The following is a 17,353-nucleotide window of genomic DNA, read 5'->3' as shown; positions in this document are numbered from 1 at the left end:
ATAATAGCAAATCGGTAGTATGCAAAATTATTAGCAGCATTAGTATTTTTCTTTTCATCTGAATAATTTGTTAAATGGAATTCGCAGAACTAGTTTTGCTGTGTATGCCGACAGAGGAGTGTTTAATGGCCATACCGAAGCCAAACGTTGTTATAACTACAGACTGAATTAATGAGAACAAATCTAACTGACCTTTAAGAAAAAGTCTGTAATCTATGTTTTATTTTGCACGACTTCTGCGGCTCAGATTCCCATAGTTTACAACAAAAATTTAGGTAAAGAATACATTATTTGCATTAAACCCTTCCGAAACGGAGATCTAGAAAAGAGCGAGTAAAGTTTTTCATCTCATTAACAACATGGGACTTTTGTTGATTGTGGCGAGTTATGTATAATTTCCACATTATTTTTTCAAGAGTAACTGCTGTGTGAAGACTCGATATCTTAAAAGCAGAATTAAATGATAAGGATTGGGACCTGAATGGCTTTCCAAAACTGTACAAACATTGCAATGTATTAAAACCGATGTCATGACACGGAAAAAAGTGTTTTGTAGTTTTCAATTGTGCCCGGTGTGACGTCATGTAAAAGCAGTTGGAATCACACATCGCTGACGTATGACTACAAATGCTGTCATACTTCCAAACGCACATAACGTCATTTCAGCATAACATGTATAACTGTCGTACTGGACATCACATCTGACTCATCGTCACATAAGGAATATTCTCACGTCACATCAGAAAATTTTGCTTTTTGGAACTCTTGACTCGTTATCGCTTTGAAACGTGGTGTTAACTCTGCTCTCTAGGGTATCTCCCATGTCTTTTTAATATTCTCTAAGGACTGAAGAAGAACTTTGAGCAAAATGTTAGGGGTAGCACCTTAAAAAGTACAGCAGATATTGAGCTTATCGCTTTCACACTTGTACGTGTAGCACAATAATATGATTCAATGTGGGGATTCGGTGTGTCCATGTTGAATGCCGTAAATCACTAAATTACTGACTTTGTGTATTGTGTACTAGAATTCAGGTTAAACAAGCTCGGTAGACGGCACAAGATTCAAACACAACATTTAACACCATATTCGCCAGAATGCAGCACGTGCAGCTGCTAATATGAAGCGGAATATTGCGTTGCAAAGTGGTACCAACTTTACTAAAACAACATTCAGCTGATTATAGACACATCTAGAGCACAAAAGTGACATGTATAACAGCGAAGAAACACACTTTACCTTTATACTGAAAACATAAGATATGCTTTCAAATTTCGAACGAGTTTAGCGCCCAAAACACTTCCTTGAAATGGGTGTTCTTTTACCTACAACCGGCTGTTTTGGAAAGGCTTTCTTGACACCGCAGAAAATAGCAGATGATCTAAGACGGCATTAAATATTAAGAAAGAGCTGTCGTTTAATCGCCTTTCCAGGGTGTCTACGATTTGCACTTTGCGTTTTCTGACTCTAAAAGCGGTCTTAGAACGCCTCTTTTGAACTAAGCTAATGGCATTTTTGAGAAGGCAATTTTGACAATGTAGCAAATAGCACGCGGTCTAAGATGGCATTATACAAGAGAAATTAACAACACACTGCCGCGTAATTGCCTTTCCAGGGTGCCCGCGACTTGCACTGTATGTTTTCTGATAACATAAGAGGCCCTATAAAGCCTGTATTGGAAACTTGTGCCATATTTACCGAGCCCATTTGTAAAGAAAGCACTCCTAAAATATTCTACATGTTCATTTCGCTTGTTGTTTGTCCAATACGAGGCCACCATATTACCTGTAACAATGACACTCATTTCTAAATTCACTCATTTCTACCAACTCAAGGTATTGCAAGATGTATATCTTGAAAATACCATGTCTTTACTCGTGTTTTATTTTAGGCGAATTGAATTGTTCAGTTTCCGAATCTTCCGTACGATAGCTCTTTTTTCCATAGCCATAGTTTCCTTCTTTCCAGTTATATAAAATGACTGAACGCAATTGATTTTCCATGAACATTTGAGATGTTCAACACTGGATGATCAACCGTACTTCTGTCCCGGAACTCTTTCGGCACGATTTGGAATTCAGTCTAGTTTATCTTCCTCAGGGTATACGTGTGTTTGAATTATAAGCGCTGTATTGGCTTTGAACGGTTTCAGATAAAGCTTACGTTTACACTGTATCCTTTTTTTTGTCTATATTTATTTGATCTATGTGATTGATGTGAAGCCGTATTTGAAGCCGAACTTATTATAAATATTTTATATATACGACGGCGGCCATTACTATGGTGAAAGAAAACCTGGCAGAGCCCGGGTGAAACCCACGACCATCTGCAGATTCCGGAGAGACCTTCCTAGAGGTTTTGCCTACCAGTGTCAACAACACCCACGAAGGTGGTAAGATGTACATAGTTTTCAGTGATGTCCGAAACACAAGTGTATGACTATACATGTACTTTATCTTCTCTGGAAAAGTTCTGTATTGAAACATGAACGATTCCTCCAAGAGGATGAGCGCAAAGAACTTTAAAAGGTTCCATCCGGCACCTTTTTGTAAAGAGCATGTATCTTTATCTTTATACTCAATAGGAATTCACGTGCAAGTTCTGGAATTTAGTCAGGGGAGTGTGGAGAAACTAAACGATTGTTTATTATTCATTTATTTTTTTAATATGTACTTTTCGCCGTACTGAATAATATTTCACGTATACGCCGGCGGTCAGCATTATGGTGGTTGGAAACCGGACAGAGCCCATGGGAAAACCATGTAACGTTTGATGTTTGTTTATATAACAATGTCCATTTAACCACAGCGAACTGCACTGTGTCGAAAATTTTCTATATGTCTTGGGTTAAAATCGCTAAGAAACCCATAATACTTGTAAATCTCGCTGTAGATAGTAGTTTGTTATATACATTTTCTCATCAAATAGAGTGAATACCAACAATAAACATCTCATAATAGAAACAAAATACTGATTAAGAATTGCAAGTTAGTTTAATTCCAGCTCAAAAAAATAATAAATAAAATACAAAAAGCATTGTGACATTATAGTGTCATTACTGCAGATATTAAAATTTAAATGTAGTAATCAAATCACTTAACAGATGAGTCTGGCGAAGAGGACAGATTATGTTTACCCATGGGTAGATTTATCCATGGGTACAGCTCGTGGGATTTTAAGATCTGTGAATCTACCCGGTTTAACCAGAGACACGCTAAAGCTACAGAAACCGTTATTCTTACAGCCAATGATGGTTCCTTCACGACCGTTGACACTGAGCCGGTCAAACTGGTCAAGGTAGAGGACGGCGGAGTTGGATGCCGTGACACAATTACCTTCTGCCTTGGCGGAGTTCACGACTTGTCCGTTCTGGGTCAGATCCACATAGGCCTCTTTAGTGCTGCCTTTCTTGCTTTGTACGTGGTAGTTGACGGAATAGATTCCTGGCACGGGAGCGGTGAAGACACCGTATTCCTTGTTGTATCCGCCATTGATGTTTGTGATGATGTGGTCAAAGCCAACAGGTGCGGGTTTGTAGAAGTACTGGTCAGTGGTTCTGACCACAGATGTGGCTACGGCGTCCTGAGGGTTAACGTATACTTCCAGCTGAGGCAGTTTTCGGGGAAGTCGGCGAAAAGGTCTACCTTGCCCGGCACCTGCCTGATTGGTTCCTGTAAAATGCGAGTAACCCGATTGAGAAGCAGACGTACTGTGTCATAAACACTGAAGAATGAGACATATTTTGTTATCGAGAACTGATATGCTGGAATGGTACACAATTGGAATGGTGACTTAACTTTGATTCGCCTGAGTTAAATACCTTGCGTCTTTCCAACATCACTAAAAACCGTTGACGGCTTCTCATAGCAAAATTCCGTCCTATTTTATTGTATTTTGTGCACTTTCTTAATCCTTTGGTGGTTTGTGTGCTGCGTCTTTTTGGAGAATTGGCCTTGCGAGTATTGATCTGGAACGTCCTTATTCGTTGACGAGTTGTATACGAATACCTGTTTCCACGCATAGATAAGAATTAACAAAGTAGTATAATATGTACATGCGTGATCGACCATAACAGACCGATCATTTAGTGTTAGACTTCGTCACATGTCCCATGTAATCGGTCGCTTCCCGTAAGTTTTCCTTGAGGGAAGTTCACACATGAATAATTCAAATAGCTGTACCCAAAATTTCCATCAGGATTGAAGACGATAAACGATAGGTTAAAGTTGGTGACGAACCGTAAATTGTGTACTGTTATTTCGTGGGGGGAATCAAAGACGTTTTGCCAACCACTCCCTTCCCACTTCCACACCACCTCCCTGGTGGTTGCACCATAGTGATTAGGTGTTACATGCAGCGACAACAGTGAAAGCATTCTAGTGTCATTTTAGACAGATAAACATGTACAATGTTGCAGATAAAAGAACAGTGTACAGGTGATGCTATGACAGAGTATGGCATCAGTGATTGCTAACATATGCTTCAGTGGGGGGAACACTTATTTTTCTGCACAAAAAGAAACAGATACCAACGGAAACTTGGTGTCATGGCTAAAAAGTAAAGGTAACAATTCTGACTATCAAACTGTGGATGGTCGTGGGTTTCTCCCAGGTTTCCTTCCACCGTAAGCCATATATGTGAAATATTCTTGAGTACGGCGTTAAACACCAATCAAATAATTTTCTAAGATATCAAAGCCCTAAAATAAGATTTCTTTTCTTAGTTCTGCTCTGGTATTGATCCTTATTACATTTCTACATTACATTATCACAAAAAAAATGCCCAATGCTTCTGGATTATTGAGTGTGGCAATGTTTAGCTACATTCTATTCTATTGACAGTATTTCAAAAGTGGACAGAGATTTTCCGTTCTAGTTACCGACTCTGCAGTTGTTAGGGGTGCATGCCGCACAGGCGGCCATTTTTGGTTTAAGTTAGACATTTAACAGCTTTATTCTTTAAAACCCAACTTTTGATTAACTTGAAATTTAACGCACGTTACCACCGTTCACTAGAGACTTTTTCGAAGAAAGAATGCAATGTTTATGCCAATTAAACCTGATACATTGTAAGATATATCACGTAATTTTTGTTTTTAATTTTTAATTGCAATATTCTAAATATGCTATCTGACATACTCTGACGTCATGATCACAAATCCGGTCTTATCTTTCCTCTGCAATGTTTTTGTCGCAAATTTCGATCAAACCACAAAAATGTGCAATTTCCACCATATTTAAAGATCTCGTGAGAGAAAACGGTGAAAACTGTAAAGATGAAAATCACTAAGTGTAAATACATGTACTCTAACTGTGCAGATATCGTTGAGCTGTGTTCAAAAAGACGGGACATTGCACGCTTTCAAAAACTGTCCGATGATCTATTTACCTCGTTTGACACATCCATATATACTTGCTATGCTGTGTTACAATACACTAATGATTACGAAAAATGTAGACTTTCTAATTAGGTTAGTTATGTATCTATTTATCGAATACTTTAAGGTAACCTGAAGTAACACCACACAGGTCAGCAATACCGGCTTAAACACCGAATTCGCTTCTTTAGCAGCTATATTTATCTTTAGAACTGTCATTTGTCTTAATGTTACATTCTTCGTGGTTTTTAATATGCCAGTCAAATAAACCTTACCACTGCCAGCACCTACACCACCTCCGTGACCACCAGCGCCTTGAAGAAGGGGGTTACCTGATTAGAAAGCAGACACAGTTTGTTAAAAACAGTGCGAAAGGAGACGTATGAAAACTAAAACATTTATTTTCTGTGAACATTTGAGATGTTCAACACTGGATGATCAACCGATCTTCGCTCCCGGATCTCGCCCGGCACGACTTGGAATGTCTTCTAGTTTATCTTCCTTAGGGTATACGTGTGTTGAAATTATAAGCGCTGTATTGGCTTTGTGCGGTTTCAGATAAAGCATACGTTTACATTGTATCCTTTTTTTTTGTCTACATTTTGTTTGATTTATGTGATTTTTGTAAAGCCGTACTTGAAGCTGTACTTATTATAAATATTTCATTTATACGAAGGCAGCCAGCATTATGGTGGAAGGAAACCCACCAAAGCTCGGGGAAAACCCACGTCCATCCGCAGTTTGCTGTCAGACTTTTCCAAGTACGGCCGGAGAGGTTTGGTCTATAAGTGTCAATACAAGTTCACAACCCCCACGAAGGCGGTAAGAATAGTTAAGAATAGTTTTCAGCGATATCCGAAACACAAGTGTATGACTGCACATGTACTCGATATTTTCTGGAAAAGTTCTGTGTTGAAACATGAAAGGTTCCACCGAACTCACGAGTGCAAATAAATGCATAAAAGGTTCCATGCGGCGCCGTTCTCGTTAAGAGTGTGTATTATTCTATCTTTGTAGAATATAAGAATTCACGTGCAAGTTACGAAATTAGTCAGGCGAATGTTTAGAAATTAAAAGGCTTTTTTATTATTTGTTCATTTATTCGATATGTACAAAAACAAAATGTGCAATTTTCACCATATCTCGTGAGAGAAAACGGTAAAAACTGTAAAGATGAAAATCACTAAGTGTAAAAGCATGTACTCTAAGTGTGTTGATATCGTTAAGCTGTGTTCAAAAAGAGAGGGCATGCACGCCTTCAATTATTGTCAAGAAATCTATTTATCTCGTTTGACACATCTACATATACTTGCTGTGCTGTGTTACAATACACTAATGATTATGAAAAATGTAGACTTTCTAATTAGGTTGGTTATGTATCTGTACATGGACACCATTAAGGTAACCGGAAGTAACACCAAATGGGTCAGCAATACCGGCTTAAACACCAGAATCGCTGCTTTAGCACTCTTTAGAACTGTCATTTGTATTGATATTACATTCTTCGTGGTCTTTAATATGCCAGTCAGATGAACCTTACCTGTGCCAGCACCTACACCACCCCCATGACCACCAGCGCCTTGACGAGAGGGATAACCTGATTGTGAAGCAGACACATTTTGTTAAAAACAGTGAGAAAGGAGACGTATGAAAACTAACACATTGATTTTCTATGAACATTTGAGATGTTCAACACTGGATGATCAACCGATCTTCGCTCCCGGATCTCGCCCGGCACGACTTGGAATGTCTTCTAGTTTATCTTCCTTAGGGTAAACGAGTGTTGAAATTATAAAGGGCTGTATTGGCTTTGTGCGGTTTCAGATAAAGCATACGTTTACATCGTATCCTTATTTTTGCCTATATTTATTTGATTTATGTGATTGGTGTGAAGCCTACTTGAAGCTGTACTTATTATAAATATTTCATGTATACGAAGGCAGCCAGCATTATGGTGGAAGGAAACCCACCAAAGCTCGTGGAAAACCCACGACCATCCGCAGTTTGCTGACAGACTTTCCCACGTACGACTGAAGATATTTTGTTTACAAGTGTCAATAAAAGTTCACAACCCCCCACTCCCCCCAAAGGCGGAAAGAATAGTTAAGAATAGTTTTCGGCGATATCCTAAACACAAGTGTATGACTACACATGTCTTTAATATTTTCTGGAAAAGTTCTGTGTTGAAACATGAAAGGTTCCACCGAACGCACGAGCGCAAAAATATCCATAAAAGATTCCATGCGGCGCATTTCTCGTTAGGAGTTGGTATTATTCTATCTTTGTACTATATAAGAATTCACGTGCAAGTTACGGAATTAGTCAGGCGAATGTTTAGAAATTAAAAGGCTTCTTTATTATTTGTTCATTTATTCGATATGTACAATATGAAAATGTGCAATTTCCACCATATCTCGTGAGAGAAAACGGTAAAAACTGTAAAGATGAAAATCACTAAGTGTAAAAGCATGTACTCGAAGTGTGTTGATATCGTTGAGCTGTGTTCATAATGAGGGGACATGCACGCCTTCAAATATTGTCAAAAAATCTATTTACCTCGTTTGACACATCTACATATACTTGCTATGCTGTGTTACAATACACTAATGATTACGAAAAATGTAGACTTTCTAATTAGGTTGGTTATGTATCTGTACACGGACACCATTAAGGTAACCGGAAGTAACACCAAATGGGTCAGCAATACCGGCTTAAACACCAGAATCACTGCTTAAGCACTCTTTAGAACTGTCATTTGTATTGATATTACATTTTTCGTGGTTTTTAATATGCCAGTCAGATAAACCTTACCTGTGCCAGCACCTACACCACCTCCATGACCACCAGCGCCTTGACGAGCGGGGTAACCTGATTGTGAAGCAGACACATTTTGTTAAAAACAGTGAGAAAGGAGACGTATGAAAACTAACACATTGATTTTCTATGAACATTTGAGATGTTCAACACTGGATGATCAACCGATCTTCGCTCCTGGATCTCGCCCGGCACGACTTGGAATTCCTTCTAGTTTATCTTCCTTAGGGTAAACAAGTGTTGAAATTATAAGCGCTGTATTGGCTTTGTGCGGTTTCAGATAAAGCAAACGTTTACATTGTATCCTTATTTTTGTTTATATTTATTTGATTTATGTGATTGGTGTGAAGCCTACTTGAAGCTGTACTTATTATAAATATTTCATGTATACGAAGGCAGCCAGCATTATGGTGGAAGGAAACCCACCAAAGCTCGTGGAAAACCCACGACCATCCGCAGTTTGCTGACAGACTTTCCCACTTACGACTGGAGATATTTTGTTCACAAGTGTCAAAAAGTGTTCACAACCCCCACAAAGAAGCAAAGACTAGTTAAGAATAGTTTTCAGCGATATCATAAACACAAGTGTATGACTACACATGTCTTTAATATTTCCTGGAAAAGTTCTGTGTTGAAAAATGAAAGGTTCCACCGAACGCACGAGCGCAAAAATATCCACAAAAAGGTTCCATGCGGCGCCTTTCTCGTTAGGAGTGTGTATTATTCTATCTTTGTACTATATAAGAATTCACGTGCAAGTTACGGAATTAGTCAGGCGAGTGTTTAGAAATTAAAAGGCTTTTTTATTATTTGTTCATTTATTCGATATGTACAAAAACAAAATGTGCAATTTTCACCATATCTCGTGAGAGAAAACGGTAAAAACTGTAAAGATGAAAATCACTAAGTGTAAAAGCATGTACTCTAAGTGTGTTGATATCGTTAAGCTGTGTTCAAAAAGAGAGGGCATGCACGCCTTCAATTATTGTCAAGAAATCTATTTATCTCGTTTGACACATCTACATATACTTGCTGTGCTGTGTTACAATACACTAATGATTATGAAAAATGTAGACTTTCTAATTAGGTTGGTTATATATCTGTACATGGACACCATTAAGGTAACCGGAAGTAACACCAAATGGGTCAGCAATACCGGCTTAAACACCAGAATCGCTGCTTTAGCACTCTTTAGAACTGTCATTTGTATTGATATTACATTCTTCGTGGTCTTTAATATGCCAGTCAGATGAACCTTACCTGTGCCAGCACCTACACCACCCCCATGACCACCAGCGCCTTGACGAAAGGGATAACCTGATTGTGAAGCAGACACAGTTTGTTAAAAACAGTGAGAAAGGAGACGTATGAAAACTAACACATTGATTTTCTATGAACATTTGAGATGTTCAACACTGGATGATCAACCGATCTTCGCTCCCGGATCTCGCCCGGCACGACTTGGAATGTCTTCTAGTTTATCTTCCTTAGGGTAAACGAGCGTTGAAATTATAAAGGGCTGTATTGGCTTTGTGCGGTTTCAGATAAAGCATACGTTTACATCGTATCCTTATTTTTGCCTATATTTATTTGATTTATGTGATTGGTGTGAAGCCTACTTGAAGCTGTACTTATTATAAATATTTCATGTATACGAAGGCAGCCAGCATTATGGTGGAAAGAAACCCACCAAAGCTCGTGGAAAACCCACGACCATCCGCAGTTTGCTGACAGACTTTCCCACGTACGACTGAAGATATTTTGTTTACAAGTGTCAATAAAAGTTCACAACCCCCCACTCCCCCCAAAGGCGGAAAGAATAGTTAAGAATAGTTTTCAGCGATATCCTAAACACAAGTGTATGACTACACATGTCTTTAATATTTTCTGGAAAAGTTCTGTGTTGAAACATGAAAGGTTCCACCGAACGCACGAGCGCAAAAATATCCATAAAAGATTCCATGCGGCGCATTTCTCGTTAGGAGTTGGTATTATTCTATCTTTGTACTATATAAGAATTCACGTGCAAGTTACGGAATTAGTCAGGCGAATGTTTAGAAATTAAAGGGCTTCTTTATTATTTGTTCATTTATTCGATATGTACAATATGAAAATGTGCAATTTCCACCATATCTCGTGAGAGAAAACGGTAAAAACTGTAAAGATGAAAATCACTAAGTGTAAAAGCATGTACTCGAAGTGTGTTGATATCGTTGAGCTGTGTTCATAAAGAGGGGACATGCACGCCTTCAAATATTGTCAAAAAATCTATTTACCTCGTTTGACACATCTACATATACTTGCTATGCTGTGTTACAATACACTAATGATTACGAAAAATGTAGACTTTCTAATTAGGTTGGTTATGTATCTGTACACGGACACCATTAAGGTAACCGGAAGTAACACCAAATGGGTCAGCAATACCGGCTTAAACACCGGAATCGCTGCTTAAGCACTCTTTAGAACTGTCATTTGTATTGATATTACATTTTTCGTGGTTTTTAATATGCCAGTCAGATAAACCTTACCTGTGCCAGCACCTACACCACCTCCATGACCACCAGCGCCTTGACGAGCGGGGTAACCTGATTGTGAAGCAGACACATTTTGTTAAAAACAGTGAGAAAGGAGACGTATGAAAACTAACACATTGATTTTCTATGAACATTTGAGATGTTCAACACTGGATGATCAACCGATCTTCGCTCCCGGATCTCGCCCGGCACGACTTGGAATTCCTTCTAGTTTATCTTCCTTAGGGTAAACAAGTGTTGAAATTATAAGCGCTGTATTGGCTTTGTGCGGTTTCAGATAAGGCAAACGTTTACATTGTATCCTTTTTTTTGTTTATATTTATTTGATTTATGTGATTGGTGTGAAGCCTACTTGAAGCTGTACTTATTATAAATATTTCATTTATACGAAGGCAGCCAGCATTATGGTGGAAGGAAACCCACCAAAGCTCGTGGAAAACCCACGACCATCCGCAGTTTGCTGACAGACTTTCCCACTTACGACTGGAGATATTTTGTTCACAAGTGTCAAAAAGTGTTCACAACCCCCACAAAGAAGCAAAGACTAGTTAAGAATAGTTTTCAGCGATATCATAAACACAAGTGTATGACTACACATGTCTTTAATATTTTCTGGAAAAGTTCTGTGTTGAAAAATGAAAGGTTCCACCGAACGCACAAGCGCAAAAATATCCACAAAAAGGTTCCATGCGGCGCCTTTCTCGTTAGGAGTGTGTATTATTCTATCTTTGTACTATATAAGAATTCACGTGCAAGTTACGGAATTAGTCAGGCGAATGTTTAGAAATTAAAAGGCTTCTTTATTATTTGTTCATTCATTCGATATGTACAATATGAAAATGTGCAATTTCCACCATATCTCGTGAGAGAAAACGGTAAAAACTGTAAAGATGAAAATCACCAAGTGTAAAAGCATGTACTCGAAGTGTGTTGATATCGTTGAGCTGTGTTCATAAAGAGGGGACATGCACGCCTTCAAATATTGTCCAAAGATCTATTTACCTCGTTTGACACATCTACATATACTTGCTATGCTGTGTTACAATACACTAATGATTACGAAAAATGTAGACTTTCTAATTAGGTTGGTTATTTATCTTTACATGGACACCATTCAGGTAACCGGAAGTAACACCAAATGGGCCAGCAATACCGGCTTAAACACCGGAATCGCTGCTTTAGCACTCTTTAGAACTGTCATTTGTATTGATATTACATTCTTCGTGGTTTTTAATATGCAAGTCAGATAAAACTTACCTGTGCCAGCACCTACACCACCTCCATGACCACCAGCGCTTTTAAAATCTGGGTAACCTGATTGTGAAGCTGACACATTTTGTTAAAAACTGTGAGAAAGGAGACGTATGAAAACTAACACATTGATTTTCTATGAACGTTTGAGATGTTCAACACTGGATGATCAACCGATCTTCGCTCCAGGATCTCGCCCGGCACGACTTGGAATGTCTTCTAGTTTATCTTCCTTAGGGTAAACGAGTGTTGAAATTATAAGCGCTGTATTGGCTTTGTGCGGTTTCAGATAAAGCATACGTTTACATCGTATCCTTATGTTTGTCTATATTTATTTGATTTATGTGACTGGTGTAAAACCGGACTTAAAGCTGTACTTATTATAAACATTTCATTTATACAAAGGCAGCCAGCATTATGGTGGAAGGAAACCCACCAAAGCTCGTGGAAAACCCACGACCATCCGCAGTTTGCTGACAGACTTTCCCACTTACGACTGGAGATATTTTGTTTACAAGTGTCAAAAAAAGTTCACAACCCCCACAAAGAAACAAAGACTAGTTAAGAATAGTTTTCAGCGATATCCTAAACACAAGTGTATGACTACACATGTCTTTAATATTTTCTGGAAAAGTTCTGTGTTGAAACATGAAAGGTTCCACCTAACGCACGAGCGCAAAAATATCCATAAAAGGTTCCATGCGGTGCCTTTCTCGTTAGGAGTGTGTATTATTCTATACTTGTACTTTATAGGAATTCACGTGCAAGTTACGGAATTAGTCAGGCGAGTGTTTAGAAATTAAAAGGCTTCTTTTTTAGTTGTTCATTCATTCGATATGTACAATATGAAAATGTGCAATTTCCACCATATCTCATAAGAGAAAACGGTAAAAACTGTAAAGATGAAAATCACTAAGTGTAAAAGCATGTACTCGAAGTGTGTTGATATCGTTGAGCTGTGTTCAAAAAGAGGGGACATGCACGCCTTCAAATATTGTCAAAAAATCTATTTACCTCGTTTGACACATCTACATATACTTGCTATACTGTGTTACAATACACTAATGATTAGGAAGAATGTAGAATTTCTAATTAGGTTGGTTATGTATTTGTACATGGACACCATTAAGGTAACCTGAAGTAACACTAAATGGGCCAGCAATACCGGCTTAAACACCGGAATCGCTGCTTTAGCACTCTTTAGAACTGTCATTTGTATTGATATTACATTCTTCGTGGGTTTTAATATGCCAGTCAGATGAACCTTACCTGTGCCAGCACCTACACCACCTCCATGACCACCAGCGCCTTGACGAGAGGGGTAACCTGATTGTGAAGCAGACACAGTTTGTTAAAAACAGTGAGAAAGGAGACGTATGAAAACTAACACATTGATTTTCTATGAACATTTGAGATGTTCAACACTGGATGATCAACCGATCTTCGCTCCCGGATCTCGCCCGGCACGACTTGGAATTCCTTCTAGTTTATCTTCCTTAGGGTAAACGAGTGTTGAAATTATAAGAGCTGTATTGGCTTTGTGCGGTTTCAGATAAAGCATACGTTTACATTGTATCCTTATTTTTGTCTATATTTATTTGATTTATGTGATTGGTGTGAAGCCGTACTTGAAGCTGTACTTATTATAAACATTTCATTTATACGAAGGCAGCCAGTATTATGGTGGAAGGAAACCCACCAAAGCCCGGGGAAAACCCACGACCATCCGCAGTTTGCTGAGAGACCTTCCCACGTACGGCCGGAGAGGTTTTGTCTATAGGTGTCAAAAAAAGTTCACAACCCCACAAAGGAGGTAAGAATAGTTAAGAATAGTTTTCAGCGATATCCAAGTCAGATTTATATGGCTACGCATGTACTTAATATTCTCTTGAAAGGTTCTGTATTGAAACATGAAAGTTTCTTCCGAGCGCACGAGCGCAAAAAAAACCCCTAAAAGGTTCCATTGGGCAGCTTTTTCGTTAAGAGCGTGTATTATTATATCTATGTACTTTATAGGAATTCACGTTCAAGCTCTGGAATTAGCCATGCGAGTGTGGAGAAATTAAACGGTTCCTTTATTATTCAGTTATTTAGTCAATATATACAATATGAAAATGTGCAATTTCCACAATGTTTGAAGATCTCGTGAGAGAAAACCGTGAAAACTGTAAAGATGAAAATCACTAAGTGTAAATACATGTGCTCTAAGTGTGCTGATATCGTTGAGCTGTGTTCAAAATTAGGGGTCATGAACGTCTTCAATTATTGTCCGAAGATCTTTTCACCTCGTTTGGCAAATCTACATATACTTGCTATGCTGTGTTACAATACACTAATGATTATGAAAAATGTAGACTTTCTAATTAGGTTGGTTATGTATCTATTTATCGAATACTTTAAGGTAACCTGAAGTAACACCACACAGGTCAGCAATACCGGCTTAAACACCGAATTCACTGCTTTAGCAGCTATATTTATCTTTAGAACTGTCATTTGTATTGATATTACATTCTTCGTGGTTTTTAATATGCCAGTCAGATAAACCGTACCTGCGCCCGCACCTACACCACCTCCGTCACCACCAGCGCCTTGATGATCGGGGTAACCTGATTGTGAAGCAGACACAGTTTGTTAAAAACAGTGAGAAAGGAGACGTATGAAAACTAACACATTGATTTTCTATGAACATTTGAGATGTTCAACACTGGATGATCAACCGATCTTCGCTCCCGGAACCCTCTCGGCACGACTTGGAATTCCTTCTAGTTTATCTTCCTTAGGGTAAACGAGTGTTGAAATTATTAGCGCTGTATTGGCTTTGTGCGGTTTCAGATAAAGCATACGTTTGCATCGTATCCTTATTTTTGTCTATATTTACTTGATTTATGTGATTGGTGTGAAGCCGTACTTGAAGCTGTACTTATTATAAATATTTCATTTATACGAAGGCAGCCAGCATTATGGTGGAAGGAAACCCACCAAAGCTCGGGAAAAACCCTCGACCATCCGCACTTTGCTGACAGACTTTCATACGTACGACCCGAGAGGTTTTGTCTATAGGTGTCAAAAAAAGTTCACAACCCCCACGAAGGCGGTAAGAATAGTTAAGAATAGTTTTCAGCGATATCCGAAACAAAAGTGTATGTCTACACATGTACTTAATATTTTCTAGAAAAGTTCTGTATTGAAACATGAAAGGTTCCTCCTATCGCAAGAGAGCAAATAAACCCTAGAAGGTTCCATCCGGCGCCTTTCTCGTTAGGAGTGTGTATTATTCTATCTTTGTACTCTAGGAATTTACGTTCAAGCTTTGGTAGTAGTCAGACCAGTTTGGAGAAATTAAACAGTTCCTTTATTATTCAATTATTTAGTCAATATATACAATATGAAAATGTGCAATTTCCACAATGTTTGAAGATCTCGTGAGAGAAAACGGTGAAAACTGTAAAGATGAAAATCACTAAGTGTAAATACATGTACTCTAAGCGTGCTGATATCGTTGAGCTGTGTTCAAAAAGAGGGGTCATGCAAGCCTTCAAATATTGTCCAACGATCTATTAAGGTAACCGGAAGTAACACTACATAGGTCAGCAATACCGGCTTAAACTCCGGAATCGCTGCTTTAGCACTCTTTAGAACTGTCATTTGTTTTAATTTTACATTCTTCGTGGTTTTTAATATTCCAGTCAGATAAACCTTACCTGTGCCAGCACCTACACCACCTCCATGACCACCAGCGCCTTGACGAGCGGGGTAACCTGATTAGGAAGCAGACACAGTTTGTTAGAAACAGTGAGAAAGGAGACGTATGACAATTTTCAATACTGATGCTGAACTATGTACATGAGTGGCTATGAGAGATCAATATTTATTACAATTATGCTATTCGCCATAATGTTACATTATTCATGGCCTTTAAAATGCCAGTCAGTAGAGTAAGTTAAAAAACCAAATGAAAAGTTCGTTTGTGAAAGATCTTTAGCAGGTTTGCTGCACTGACATTAACTAGGCAAAGCTCTGTAGGCCAAATCATGGTGATAAATGTTATCACCTCACTTCTTTGAAGCAGTTTTAATTAACTGTGGCTACTTCATGTTATAAATGTCTAAACATGGTGATAGGTTGCTGGTCTATGTTTGTGTGCGTTCATTTTACCTTGGCAGCAAATGCTTACCTCATATGTGCGAATAATTCCCACGTAAAGTATCTGTTGAACGGTACATACTTTTGATCAAAGTTATTATAAAGCACAAAAAGGTTATTAAAGCTTATCGGGAATGAGCGTGTATCTCAGGTAATTTACATGAACGTTCTATTTCACTGTCCGTTATCTAAAGGCGGACCATATCAATCCGTCTGAACGCTTCGTTGGTGAAAGCCGGGAGACCTGGAATCAAACCCTGGTCAGGTCATACCAAAGGCTCTAAATGGCATTTGCTGCTGCCTGGCTTGGCGCTCAACACCTAAATATTAGAGCAAGGGAACTGACTGGTTGTCCCAGTGTTTGGCATAATGTGATTCGGTGGGGTTTCGTGTTATGCTGTCTTCGGCATGGAACTTCAGTGGGGCAGCACAATGACGCCATTGACTCGCACTGCCACAAGAAGGCGCGGTATATGTACACACACGTAATGACTCTTCATCGTCAAATGACAATAGGAGTGAAATATGGTTAGGTACGACGTAGTAGCCCAAGCATACATATAATCTCATTCTTTTAACCGGTTATTCAGTTATTATTTTTGTAATAATATGATTATCATTGTGTAACATTCCTCACCTTATGATATGCCAGACCGGTAAACCTTACCTGAGCCGTGTGGTCCATTCTTGTAGTAATACGGAGACCAGCCACCGAGTGCGGGAATGACAAACAAACAGACGGCAACTGTGACAAGACTTAGAGACGTCATGTTTGTCGGTTGATCTGAGGACAAGGAACGTGTCGTGTAAAACTGTTCCACAGGCGTTGTGTTGTCTCCGGTACATCTGTTCACTTATATACACGCTGAGTGGGGTGGCAACCACTTAAGTTACCTTGAGGAAAACGTTACTTACAACGGAGAGTCTGTTTTTATATGAATGAATAAAAATATTATCCAAGGAGACCTGAAAAGAAACAACGTCTGGGGTTTAATAAGATACAGGATCACGTTATTATATCATATTTTTTTCACATTTTCAGGTCTTTACGAACACTACGATCTCCTGGATAGAGATGCAAACTCATTTACTGTATATTATCGTTTTCATACATTACCAGACACATTGTTAGTTACTTTTGTACCTAACTTGCAAGTTGGACGCTACCAAGTTTTAACAGAGCATTAGTGATGTAGAACTGCACTTCTTGTGTCTTCAGTTTTGCCTCTGA

General features: G+C 38.7%; 1 protein-coding gene across 1 annotated transcript; it reads right to left on the bottom strand.

The window, feature by feature from the left end:
- Positions 1 to 3,132: 3,132 nt before the first annotated feature.
- On the bottom strand, positions 3,133 to 16,892 carry LOC135463076 (complement C1q-like protein 4). Its single transcript, XM_064740396.1, has 11 exons — positions 16,790 to 16,892; positions 15,681 to 15,737; positions 14,529 to 14,585; positions 13,249 to 13,305; positions 11,986 to 12,042; positions 10,723 to 10,779; positions 9,452 to 9,508; positions 8,189 to 8,245; positions 6,918 to 6,974; positions 5,653 to 5,709; positions 3,133 to 3,671 (listed from the first exon to the last, which is right to left on the bottom strand). The coding sequence occupies exons 1-11, from the start codon at positions 16,890 to 16,892 to the stop codon at positions 3,133 to 3,135; spliced, it is 1,155 nt and encodes a 384-aa protein (XP_064596466.1).
- Between the last annotated feature and the right edge of the window lie 461 nt (positions 16,893 to 17,353).

This window comes from Liolophura sinensis, chromosome 2, assembly GCF_032854445.1.
Source record: "Liolophura sinensis isolate JHLJ2023 chromosome 2, CUHK_Ljap_v2, whole genome shotgun sequence".
Taxonomy (NCBI): Eukaryota; Metazoa; Mollusca; class Polyplacophora; order Chitonida; family Chitonidae; genus Liolophura; species Liolophura sinensis.
This window is presented reverse-complemented; position numbering and strand designations above follow the sequence as displayed.

Coding starts and splice junctions, on each gene's coding strand:
- LOC135463076 (XM_064740396.1), bottom strand. CDS start 16,892: ATGACGTCTCTAAGTCTTGTCACAGTTGCCGTCTGTTTGTTTGTCATT. Junction 13,306..14,528: donor TGGTGTAGGTGCGGGCGCAG/GTACGGTTTATC, acceptor CTTCACAATCAG/GTTACCCCTCTCGTCAAGGC. Junction 9,509..10,722: donor TGGTGTAGGTGCTGGCACAG/GTAAGGTTTATC, acceptor CTTCACAATCAG/GTTATCCCTTTCGTCAAGGC.